This window comes from the organism of the source record quoted next, unplaced genomic scaffold (genome assembly GCF_019419815.1).
Source record: "Pyrus x bretschneideri cultivar Hongxiangsu unplaced genomic scaffold, Pyrus_bretschneideri_v1 Contig11, whole genome shotgun sequence".
Lineage (NCBI taxonomy): Eukaryota > Viridiplantae > Streptophyta > Magnoliopsida > Rosales > Rosaceae > Pyrus > Pyrus x bretschneideri.
In genome coordinates this window covers 5912185-5925499 of record NW_025999402.1, presented here as the reverse complement: position 1 = coordinate 5925499, position 13315 = coordinate 5912185, and the positions used below count along the sequence as shown (strand labels likewise).

At 37.2% G+C, this 13315-nt stretch overlaps 1 protein-coding gene across 3 annotated transcripts; it reads right to left on the bottom strand.

Moving 5' to 3' along the window:
- Positions 1-3441: 3441 nt before the first annotated feature.
- Positions 3442-11481, bottom strand: LOC103955866 (protein transport protein Sec24-like At3g07100). Of its 3 annotated transcripts, none has more exons than XM_009367776.3 (14): positions 11348-11481; positions 9164-10342; positions 8927-9065; positions 8155-8345; positions 7476-7583; positions 7181-7384; positions 6760-6991; positions 6172-6321; positions 5911-6067; positions 5523-5650; positions 5121-5443; positions 4852-5040; positions 4020-4260; positions 3442-3912 (listed from the first exon to the last, which is right to left on the bottom strand). In XM_009367776.3, the coding sequence occupies exons 2-13, from the start codon at positions 10283-10285 to the stop codon at positions 4027-4029; spliced, it is 3177 nt and encodes a 1058-aa protein (XP_009366051.2). In that variant the 5' UTR covers positions 10286-10342; positions 11348-11481; the 3' UTR covers positions 3442-3912; positions 4020-4026. The 3 variants fall into 3 exon arrangements, with proteins under 3 accessions (XP_009366051.2, XP_009366052.2, XP_018505097.2); XM_009367777.3 differs by having other exon boundaries at positions 3442-3813; XM_018649581.2 differs by lacking the exon at positions 11348-11481 and adding an exon at positions 11181-11318.
- Positions 11482-13315: the final 1834 nt, after the last annotated feature.

The following is a 13315-nucleotide window of genomic DNA, read 5'->3' as shown; positions in this document are numbered from 1 at the left end:
CACTTGTGATGAAATCTTAATCTACTCTCAAGGAACTTCGAGGACATAAAATCTTAATCTTAATCTACTCTCAACAAATGTCATTCAATACTACAGTTTGGTGGTATTTTAAGTGAGAGGTCTTATGTTCAAATTTCGTAGATGGCGAATTCGATATCAAATTAAGTTACCCATTATGTAGCTTAACCGAACCGAACTCTCCCTTCTCTTATTATAAAATATATCACTGTACTAAAAAAAAATTTGTTTGAGAATTAGACAAATTTGCAATTGGAATTATGCACCCTTTCCTTTTCACGGTGAGTAGGAGCATACACTACTCAAATTATGCTCATTGCACACCATTTTTTGCACACCCTTTGCAATTGGTGGCCATAGATATAAAGCTACTACTCTTACGATTTTTTGGTGGCTTTACAGTGGGATGCCACTGAAATCAGTGGCCTTAAGAAATCAGCCACCAATGATTATTGTCTGTTAACTAACTTTATTTCTTAAAATTACACCAAAGATTTTTTACATGTTTTTTCAACTTTGGGACATGTTTTTTTATTTCTTTTTCAGTCTTCTCCTTTTTATCTGTCAAAAATAATGTTTTTTCATTTAATAATCCTATTCTACAGTAGTTTCACCCCCAAATAAATACGAAGTTAGACAACCCTAATTTTTATTTACATGTGTTCCCAGATTGATCTGTTTTAAGTTTAACTTCATTTCCTTGCAGGAGGAGGCTGATGCTAAGATTGTTGTGGCTAGTATTTCAACAACCTGCAGTCAGAAAATTCACAACCAATTGGTATGTACCTGATTAAAATAATTTACGCTTTGCTACGATGCTGGTGCAATAGCAAGGTCTTGTACAGTTGTAAGTGTTATCTTATCAAATCATTATGTACATATAATTGTTCTATACGCCGAGTTTCTTTTCTTTATGGAATACAGGAATAAAAATTTATATATACGTACTCAAACTCAAACTCGGGTGGTACTGTTCTAGGGCAGTGTGCGGACCAAAATGCCCCTAAATTCGTTTGTTAAGCCACTTTTTTGCCATCTTTTCTACAGTAAAATGACTTCCATGTTGGACTATATTTATTCTGGCCGCTCCTCCTTTACAACAAGGGCGCCCACCTCAAAAAGACATAAGCACTCTCCTATAATTTATTATGTGTAACTTTAACGAAAACTTTCTGGTATTGTTTATTTTAACGAAAAGTCACATTTTTACACTAAAAAAATCTCATTTTACCCTTTATTTAAAATTCAAAATTTTCAAACATTTTTCATTCATTTTCTTTTTATTATATCCAACGTTTTATTTATCTGATTAAACAATTGGAGTATTATTTGGGATTTGGACCTATTATGTTGTATTTCGGCCAAGTTCCACATTAAAGAAACAAAAGGGTATATTCCAATTATGCTTATGTTTAATCATTACGGGGTTGACTTAGTGGTTGATGATGAATTTCAAGTTTATATTTTACACGATATGGGTTCGATATCTGGTATCGATGAGTCACACGATGGTGGTCAGGAAGAGATTAAAATACTTATGTGAGTCTTTTCGGCTTTCGAAATAGTAGATTGTCGAGGTAACACTACTAAATGATATATACATGCGTATATTTTCAAATTTCTCACCAGAAATTTTAAAATGGCGAGGATTAAAGTTTCCACTGTAAATACTAAATGATTTCAAAGATGCACTTTCAATGGCGATGTCCATTTCGCCATGAACATTTCGAAGATGTAACTCTTTTAATGCACTTGCATGACGATGAAATCCATCTGTAGAATCCCTGATCCAAAGTTACATGTGCCAAATTCAGGCATTGCAGTTTAGGCCAACAAGCTGATGACGGCGTTACTGCAAATCATTTGGAGATAATAAAAGATAAAATAAGCAGCTCCAAATACGAAGGATAACATAATGTTACTGCAAATTATTTACATCTGATTATTATGAAAATAGAGCAAAATTTTATTTAAATAATTGATATCATAACAAAAAATTCAAAATTAAGATCAAAAAAAAAATAACAATAACTAATTTGTTTATAGAGAATAAAACAAAGGCAATTAAAAGTTGAAGTGAAAAAGGAAAATCTAAAATTTCATACTTAAATAATTGTCCACACCAAAATCCATGATTGAAGATCCACCCGCAACCAACGAAACAATTCCTAAATAAAAGTGAATAAGTGTTAAGGTTAGAATCAACGAGCCAAAAAATTGCATCTAATTGTTCATCAATTGATATAACTCACACATCATTAGCTCACAATTCAAATAATAATAACAAAAAACAAATAGATCTGTCACGTCCTGACCTACATAGTAAGATATTGTTTGTTTTAAGCTAAGCTAGTATATGGATCTATTTTTAGCCCTTTCAAACTCAAAATTCGTCTTACCAAGAGATGCATTTTTGTACATACGAGGCATTTCATCTTTCCTTACCTTGAAGGTGCGAGAGCTAGCACATCTTGTAGTCTACTAATGTCTTCGCAGCTGCCCACACAGGGTCACTACAAGATTTGCTTCATATCTGACTAGAAATGAAAAAGAGGAGAAATAGAAGAAAAGGCGCGTAAAACAAAGGAGGTTAGCATAAGAGAAAACTGAGAGAAAAGGAAGAGAACACAAGCACTGCATAAATGAAAGAGAGAGTGAACAGAGAGATGGACAAGTGAAAACACTACATGCGAGAGAGAGGACACGTGAAAACACAACAAGCCAGAGAGGAGACACATGAAAAATACTAGTCTCAGCACATTTATCTTCCATTGATGTATTTAAAGTTGTGATATTAACATTTTCATTTTCTCTTTGTGCATTCCATTTTTTCCATTACTCTATTCAACCTAAAGCTATAAACACACATACAAAGAAGTGCACGTCGAGAAAAGGGGAGTGTGAAAATCAGTACTCGTATTTAATCTCAAATGGGAAAAAGTTTCAGCTCAATTTTATTCAAGACTTTAGTCCAACCATGTTTATATGGCCATTAGATTATAATCAACCCAAACAAAACAGAAAGAAGCCACACCCTCTCTCTCTCTAAACCTGCTATTACCAAAACCAAGTAAAATAGGCATCGCTCAATTTTACCACTCTGGAACTCAGGGTAATGTTTGGAGTTAGGACTACTTCTGGACGACAACAATGCTTTTAACTACATTTGGTAAGCAACCATGGCTGTTTCGTCGGGTAACAGAAAACAAGAAATAAGTAACAAGCACACCACAGTACTTGGGAAAGAAAGAAAACATGTACATTGCAGAGAACAAGCACGTACCTAATGAATTTTTCTGGTAAATCATCAAATCGATAATATATCAGTAGTTTTTGTTTGATTTACCCAATCAAATGTTAGAAACTTAAGGAGCGTGAAAATCACTACTCTTTGAAATGGGATATGAATTCAAGCGTTTTTGGTTATCTGAAAACAATATGAATTCGAGCATTCTTGAAATGGGATCTTATCTCAACAAAATTCAACGTCTGACCAAGGAAGAAGAAAATACAACAAAATCCGACAAATCTTGTAAACATGGTGGTTCCTTACCACACCACTTACCTCCTCTCAATAAACAATCAGATCGGAGGGGGAAAAGATATCACATACAAAAAAATTACGCGTGTTTCTTCCTAACACGAAGACGACGACTCGACATTATATGACTACAGAACATCTCCTTTGATCATTCCGTCGTGTGATGATGACGTACCGAATCGTCCAAAAATCTGTGCATGGTAGCCACCCGTTCTTCAACATCCTCGACTCTACAGCATGGGGTGCTCCCATGGCTGAATACGAAATAATGCTCCATTACTTCTTCTTTTTTTCCAGGTAAATAATGCATAACCACTCTACAGATGAGGCATCTAGTCTGCTTAATAAACGTCCTACCAGATCGAAAGTAAAAGAGAGTTCATCGGGGATAATCATAGAGCACAAGCATTTCGAATCTGTTCAGCAGTGTGAAGCAACATCTAATAAATGCCATCATTACCTCTACATTACGGATTTTGCTGGACTTGCCGGTGTACTTGTATTATCCAATCAACATAACCATTGCTTCCACCCATCTGCTCCTCAACAAGATTGACAAGTATAAGATGGCCTTCTCGGGGCTGCTCACCTTGTCTTACAAGATAACACAACTGATAATATGAAGGATCACTTTCTCTAAATTTCTTTAGTATCCTCATTAGCTTCTTTGACATTTGATTATCGCGCTCACAAAGGGTAACCTGATCAGCCAAAACAATAAGAGTACATCTAAACGATAGTACTAAACAATGCCAGTTCAACAAGTTACAAGGTAGAAGTAAATCAGATAAAGCGGGGAAGCACAGAATTCTTGGGACAAAGAAACTTCAAGAAAGGTTCGGATTACAAAGATCTCTCCAAAAATATCTAAACCAAAGGCCGATCACAGAATAAGAATCCAATAAAGTTCTTACGTAAAACCATAGAGCTAGTAATGGGTTATCCAAATGATAAAAGAAAAGAGAGTGACATACTAGAGTCATATAAACTAGGGTAGGAAAAGGGGGTGGCATTCTCAAGGCTTTTTGGGAAGCTTTATAAATTAGTCAGCTGCGCATAAGCCAGCCATATCGACAATTATATGTTTCTTATAACACTTTACTGTAATAGGGAGCTCAGGTATATTTAAATTCCAGCATAATGCAGCAGGGACAGAGATTAAGAAACTAAACTACAGATCTTATATAAAACATGCAAAAGTCACAAAACAAAGAATACGCAGAAAGTAATGATGGATGTTTAAACATGATACTTCTTTTGTTCTACTTTGTCTTCAAGGGGCTTTATCATACCTTTGATAACTCTGCTGCAAAGTCAGGCCCAAGTAGATTCTTAGCTATATCAGGTGGAAGAACTCTACCAAACCATAGAACATGGCGAAACCCATCATCGAATAAATAAAGGCCTCTGAAATCTAAGCTCTCAGCAAGTAGTGGTAACCTATTCTTTATGATTTTGACGTCATCAGCTTCAGAAGATGCCTAAAAATACAAGAAGTGGAAACAAATTTAATGATTGTGAAATGAAACCGCTCAAGTTTAAGTGAATGGAATTGTATTACGTTCAAAAGATACTCATCGAGCCGTATTAAACTGGGATATAGGAGCTTCAACAACTTTTTAACTGGTAAGGTCATCATTGTGTGGCCTGCCGCACAACGCTCATCAAGTGACATGTCTGCATACCCCCCACGAAGAGGTGCTGATTTACAAAGTGCCAATCCATACAAAGGCAAGAACTTCAGAGACTCTGAGTATATCATCTTCCCTCCTAAGCGGTGTTGTACAGCATAGAGATTTCGAAATTCTTTGAGAGCTTTGACAATTCTTAGCTGCAGAGAGTTCCGAGCATCTTCCAACTTATGGGACAAAGTTTTCTCAATTGCTGCAATTTGATTCAGAAAAAAAAATAAGAACTGAGATTCAAAACATACAACATTACTAACAGAGTTTCAATTACCCACCTAGCCTGGAAAGCAAGGTGACAATAGCACCAGTATCAGCCTGCCGATACATCTCAGACAGATCTGTTACCACCGGTACTGCTGCTGTATGTACTCTAATACGCCTCTCTCCGCAGGATGCAGTGTATCTTTAAAACGTTAAGGACACTTCACAATAACCTTCAAAATATCATTCCAAAATTTTCCCCAAAGCAACATAAACTAGGGAGTATGTGAATAATCAAAGTATAATGAACAAAACAACTTTATATGCAACTGAAAAGGAAACTTCGGAAAAAGAATATCGGAAGGGAATGATTTGTGAATAATCAAAAGAAAAACAAGCACTACAATACCATACAGGATGTCTTAGTTAAAACTTAAAATCGAACATTAAGTGGAAGGATACAGCAAGGCAACTTGGAAATATACTGTCTGAATAGTCAGAAGCGTTTCTTCAAGAGATAACTGCATCGCAAATGCTTTATCACAATCTACAGCAGGAAGTGCTAATAAGTCTGTGGACCTTAGCATAAAGTTCCCATGGTAAGACGTAAAGCGCACTCCTAAAAGTATAGACAACAAAACATTAGCATATTTCTGACAAAGGTGAAACAACATATTTATGTGAGCACAATAAAGTTGTTATGGAGAATCATCAATGGCAAACCTTTTCCACATCTTATGCGCATCACTGCTTCCCAGGCAGTTTCTCTAATAAGATCTCTGGCTAATTCATGTCTCAACTTATCTCCATGAATGGTTGATAGAAAATTCGGGTAATAATACACCTGACCCCCAGTATATTTTGCCAGAGTACCTACATTTGGAAGACCACAGCAATTATATACTATAGAACTTTTTAGCTGCATGGTAAATATAGTTCATGCGAGAGCATACAACTCAATAACCATCACACCCTGATATGGGTCTATCAATAGCTGCTGGAAACAAGAACTACAAACAAGATGGTAAAAGTTTCAAATGTGTAAATTCAGATTCTTTCTTCAAAATGTTCACTAGAAGGCAGAGACTACCATTTTCTAGGAAAATAGGTAATGCAATAAATTGGAGAAAACCATGGTTAAAGCATATTTCCCCACAAGGGCAACAACTAGAAAATTGGTGGATCATATAAGACTTCTCAACATATCAATGGAGAGAAGTATCATCGAAAGATCCTACTATCTGCTAACATCATCTTGATCTTTAGTTCTATGAAAGGGAAACAGAATATGATACAACTATAAATATGTACCTAATGAAGCTATATCAGTGTACTTGTCACTGAAGGCATACACATCCACCCCTATCTGGAATTTGGTAAATTCTGCAGCCATCTGCTTGTAGAAAGGATCCTCTGGTAGTCTTAGTGAATGCTCTTTATCAGAGCCATAGACACGAAGATCATCTCCACGCAACTTCAAGCGACCAACACCAAGAGATGGCAGTGTATTTTGAAAAATTAACAATTTTCCCCCAAGGTTGCTCTGCACAAGCATGTGTGGACATAAGTTAGTGCAAAGTAAATGAACAACCAGATTCTTGGAACTGCATAATGAAGTACTTAATAGCCAATTACTCAAGGAATACAAAAATTAACACACTGCTTTATAATTGGTGATAAATTTTATCCAAAGGCAAAATTCGAATTGCTATGTGTGAAGACACTCACACACCATAAGCATAAGTGAGGCTTTAAGAGCTGGACCAAAAGCAGACTCAACATTCACGTTGTCTTGAAACATAGACGGCAAGCTATCTAGGAAGGTCTCCACTACACTTCTTGATTCAGATAGATTAACAAGAAGATCATCTGGCAATGGAACAAATACATCATCCAGGTCTGAGACCACCATCATTTGAGGCTGAGTCAAAGAAGACTGCACATAAAACTCAGAGGATCTCAACACAAATGTTGGTAGTCGGAAGAAACAGAAAATAATAAGTTATGTGAATAACAGATACACATACTTTCAAGTTATAAAAATGTATTGTGCTGTCAAAAGTTGCAAACCCAATTTGTGTTCTGGGGAAGCCAGGAAGCTCATCCAAGCATGACCGAATAGTTTGGGCCACAACCTGCAAAGAGTTCATCAATAAATTTCAATAATTCCAACAGAGAGGCAAACAGACCTTGTGTAGTAATCAATAATTCCAACAGAGAGGTAGACAGACCTTGTGTAGTAATCAATCAAAGACATAGTAAAATAACTCAAATGAAAAGACATCACAACCAGCCATGAGATTCACACTATTAAAAGTCCTTAAACAAACTATTTCATAAACAAGAGAAGTTCATCTCAGCAAAACCCATTCTATAAGTGTCATGTATGAGAAAATTCCCAAAGTTAGGCATCTGAGCCAGCCTACTTTATCTTTTTCACAAAAATAAAACCAGACACAGCATACTAGATATGATATTGTATATTAATAAAATCATCTTTTCTTCCTAATCTCAATCCAAGAGCCTCTGACACTATACTCTCAAGGGGCAACCAAGAACAATATACACTAGCACTACTGGATGATCAATGAACCATGCATAATACTCCCCAAAGGTCTGTAGTTGTATATTAGCAATAATTCATAAACAAACAGGTTTCAGAATGCAAGGTTGAGTTTCCGTAAAAGCATTAGAAACAGTGTTTACCTCAATCATACCACTTCTGACAGCAGATAACGAAACGTCAATGAGGAAAAAATACAGTGGCGGCATAGGAGGCCGCACCATATATTCAGTTGGAGCAACAAATTCCACGCTACCCCGTGTAAGCTCAGGCCGTTGATCCAAATCAATTCTTCTGCCAGTGGCATCCAAATGAGCAAAGTAATCCCCAGGGACTGAACGAGAAAGTAAATCCAATTTATCACTTTATGCTTGACCAGAAATATTAAATAAGATATATTTACCAAGAACCAAACGACATCCCACTACCATGGTTAATATTTAGTAACCAAAAACAAGTAGTATCTAGCAAGAAAACTTGATTACATTCAGGTAAAACCAGGATTAAAAATAGAGCAAAGCTGCTGTACATTCATCATGATATTAGAAACTTCAGTGCACTAAGGGAAAATTATTAAGAATTAGAAAATGCAAAATACTACTCTAGCATGACAGGTTGCAATGTCGAAAATATCTGCATTATGAAACAAAAAATGAATATAATAACAACGTTTTGGACTATAAAGCAAGCAGGAATATTCAATACATATATTGCACAATATATTACAGAAATCCTATTTGGGTAAGTATAACTAAGAAATATGAATAAAATATATGGCAAACTCAGCTGCTTAATGCTGCCAACATGGAAAAGCATGAAGTTGAACATAGGAAGATTTTGTGTCAACATTCTGCATCCTTCCATACATTTGTTAATAATAATAAGTTCAATTTATTCTTAGGGAATTCCATTTACCATCATTAAGTAGAGCACAAATGTTGCAACGCCACTTTCTTCCAGCATCTGTAAATGTCACATAGGGGTTCACATATGTCCGACATCTTCTACAGCGAATGATCCCGGCAGAACCAAAATTAACAATTGGAACTTCCTCCTAGACAGATAACAAAGAACAAGATAGTTACAGTGAATCGAACTTCAATCAATTTTGATCATTTTGAATGTTTGAGTAATAGATGCACATGCACTAACCCCATCAGGTGGTTCAGCAAGTGGACAAACAACTGCTCCCAAAGGTAAATGCCACCTTGAAGACAAAGACTGAGAACTTGGTATTGCACCAGTTGTAAACCGTAGAAATCTAGGATTGCAGTTCATGGGATACACCTGAGCAAGTGCTTTTGGCTCCACGTCACCAGCCAAAGGCCTTGGCAAAGCTTTAGGGTCAAGTCCAGGTTCAATTGATCCGGGCACAGATCCAATAGATAGTGAGCTGAAGTCGTCCGTCAAGGCTTGGACAGCACCAACAGGAGGTCCAGAACCGTGATGTTGCATGTGGTCCCTTGACTGCATACCCAATGGAGCTGCACCTTGCAGAGGTGGAGCATAACCTCCTTGGTGGGCAGCAAAAGGAGAGGACATTGCTGGTGGAGCAGCTGCATAGTTTCCTTGATGAGTAAGAAATGGAGACTGAGCAGGTGGGGCTTGTGAGTCTGCACTAGACTGCTTACGGGGGAATCCAGGAAAAGATGTCTGAGAATTTGGTAGGGAAGCTGGGAATGATGAATCTGATAGAGACTGAAGAGCATTCACACTTGGTGGTACAGAATTAAAGCTTTGAGGTGGAGGTCCCATTGGCACAGAAGGTATCTGCTGTTGTGGTCGTTGAAACGGTGCTTGACCTGGAGGAGGTTGATATGGCATTTGGCCTACAGGTGGACCACGTGTAGGGGGTGCTTGTGCTGCTGATAGATAATGTGGTGTTGGGAAACGGGACAAAGGTCCAACACTCGGCGGGACACTTGAAGTTGGCGGAGGAGGCACAGATGGATCATGAAACCTACCTGGCAGGGTAGGTCTAAAAGGAGAGGCTTGTGGTCCAACTGCAGATCCAGTTGACGAGAGTGGCACATTAGTCTGTGGAGCAACCGGTGGAGTAGGTCCGAAGTTAGAGGCAGCTGAACCAACCACGGGCCCAGACGATGAAAAAGGTGTCTGTTGAGTGACAGGTGGAGGAGGTCTAAAACCAGATGCCTCCTGTCCAACCATGGGACCTGAAGATGAAAAAGGCGTCACATTCTGAGGAGGAGCCGCAAAAGGTGCAGTGGCAGGTCTTGTAGTAAAATTCGGACGACCAGGGTTTTCAGTCCCCATAAGTTACAAACACCTGCTACTTCAGTAGCAACAATGCTCTCATGCCTAGACGTGCTCCTACAGCCAAGAGAAGAGGTTTGGTTTATCATCCAAGAACATCAATATGTCACTACATCACAGCTTAGACACTCGCAGCATTACGGTATGCAATCATATAAACACAAAGACGTCCATTCAAATTACCTTTTTTTTTTTTTTTTTTTGTTGCATTAAACATAACAAAGTGATACTGATGGAATAAGCAAATAATGAACTCGAAAATAGATCAAACCCTCTATGTCAACACTAAGCTCGTCTAGTCTCACAAAATTAATAAAGCAGCCCAAGCAAGAATGCCGGCTTGAATCCTTAATCTTGAATTTTCAATACTTGACTATACTTGGGCATCACTAACAATTCATTTAAAATTCCACTAGCAATCCTAAACAGCTAGAACAGTTAACAAGGTCAAAACTCATAAACCACCCAATCCTAACTCTTAACTCCTAAGGTTTAACTTTCACATGATCGAATCATAAACGGTGCACAATGGATCACGATATACCATTAGTAATTAGCAATTATGGACCAAACATGGATAAACAAAATGTGATTAATTAAGCATAATTTAGCACTACCACAAATATTAACTTTATGATTGCTGATACTAAAGACAACAATTCGACAAGCCCAAAAAACGTAAATACAACAAAGAGAAAGCATAATTTAGCATGCACACAGAGACAGTGTAGCAGATCTTAATCGGAAAAAAAATCGAAAAGAAAAGCACTACCCAAATCCCAAATTTGTAATATCTATTTGGATCAAGAAAACCCAGATGAAAATTAGAGCCAAGTATGCGAACCGATGGAAATCGAATGCAAAACCCAATGAAAAACTAGAAGCAAAAACAGACCCGACTGAGATTGCGAGTTGAATTTTGGAAATTTTTTGACACCCAAAGCAGGGAAAAGTGAACCATATCGGACGAACCGAGATGAAGGACTCGTTCGGTTGATTTAATCGCAGAGTGGCAAAATGAGATTCAGAGAGAGAGAGAGAGAGAGAGGAAGAAGAGATTACCTTTTGCTAGCCGGAGGAGAGAGAAAGTCTAGAGAGAGAGTGAAATACGAGAAAGACGAAAGAAAAAGGAAAATTTTATTTCAACCCATCAAACTTTTTTCTACACATAACTTACTCTCTACCTATATTTTTTTAATTAAATAATTAATATCTTTTTAAACTCAAATTTATTATCTAAACTACCATTTCAAATCCAATTCAAAATGTAAAGCTATTTTTACATCCATTCCTTTTATAAAATAACGTCTCTAGTTGAATGTTTTTTTTCTTCAAATAAGCATCCTTTGTTCTTGTATAATTGCATATGTATAGCATTTCCATGGCTTTTTTTTTTTTTCTACTACCAAACCCATCCATGTACTGGGGATTCAAGATCCTTCCATAGATTTGAATTTGCTAGAGAATGCGATGGAGTCCATCACTTTGCCAGAAAAACATTTGACATTGATGCTTTTCACTTGGATGGAGACATTCCACCCACTAGTGAGTGGTCAAGGTTTATGAGGTTGGATAATCGTTATTTGCACCAAGAATCAAGTTATATGTCTTTGCACTACTAATCAAAAGTCATTGTAATTGTGTGTTGGGGGCAGACAAACGGTAGAGAAAAACAAATACAATATAATATTAGTATTTGTCTACATACTTTGTGTGCATGAACATATTTTTTTAGAAAATGAGAAGGAGAGAGGGGGGAGAGAGAGAGAATGTGTGGGTGAGTGAGATTTTTGTTTTTGGTTTTTTTTTTTTTTTAATATTGAAGATATTTTAATATCATATGTAGGTGAGATTTCAATAAAAAACAGTAAAATTAAGACTTATGAAATTACATTATTGCCCATCATTTTTTTTGTGTGATAAAAGATTAAGTATTCTTTTCACCCTTTTCTGGTTGACAAAAAGAGTTTCATTATTTAATCCCAAGAAAAAGCAAACAAACAAAATATCCATAAATCGAGTCATACTTTAGTTGAAGGATTCAAAACTTCAAAATCATTATTCATCAATAAAAAAAACTTGTTTTTCTCTATTAGAACTATTAGGGGGCGTTTGTTTGCCCTCACTAAGTTGGACTGGACTGGACTGGACTAGCTATTAGTCCAATACTGTGTTTGTTCCATGCTGGAACTAACATTAATGAGACTAAAGGGGACTAGCATGGACAAAACCCTTCACTAAGAGGTCTTAGTGAGACCCCCCAATAACCATGGGACTAGCTAAGACTATCCTCTCTTTCTCATCCTCGTCATGCTCAACGACCACTCCCGACAGACTCCTCGTCATCTCCGGTCACCTAGATCAATCATTAACTTTCCGACTCTCTTTCAGATTCATTTCACAACCAACTTTCATATCAAATATACCAAATTGAAGCTGGGAGTGACAAGATTACGATTTTACCTGAATCAAGGCCAAAATGTGGTCGAATGTGGCCGGAAAATGGCCTGGAAGTATCGGCCTGTTTGGGCTTCTTCAAATCCATGAAAGATTCGAGCATTCAAAGTTAAGATCTCGGTCTAGGGATGGTGATGATTTTTTTTGCGGTGCTAACTTTATCCAATTTAACGAGTGTTGGCCGGAAAACACATCGGGAAACCTGCAACTCGTCGGGAAAATTGGAGTCGTAAGGTTCCATTCGAACAACACATAGTTAGAGAGGGAGGGAGGACAGAGAAATAGAGACTAGGGGTGGGGATAAAAACCGCCAAACCGCAAAACCGCATCGAACCGTAAGAAAAAAAACCGAAAAAAACCGTGTTGACCGGAAAAGTCAACTTTGAGTGAAAAACCGAACCGAACCGTTCATACCGGTTCCGGTTCCGGTTTCGAATAATCAAGAACCGATCGAACCGAACCGAACCGTTTTATTAATAATAAATAAATAAATTATATACACACACACATGTCGTGCTATAATAAGTTGAAAAAATTGGTTTCACTAAATTGCAAAGCAGAGGATCCTATCCC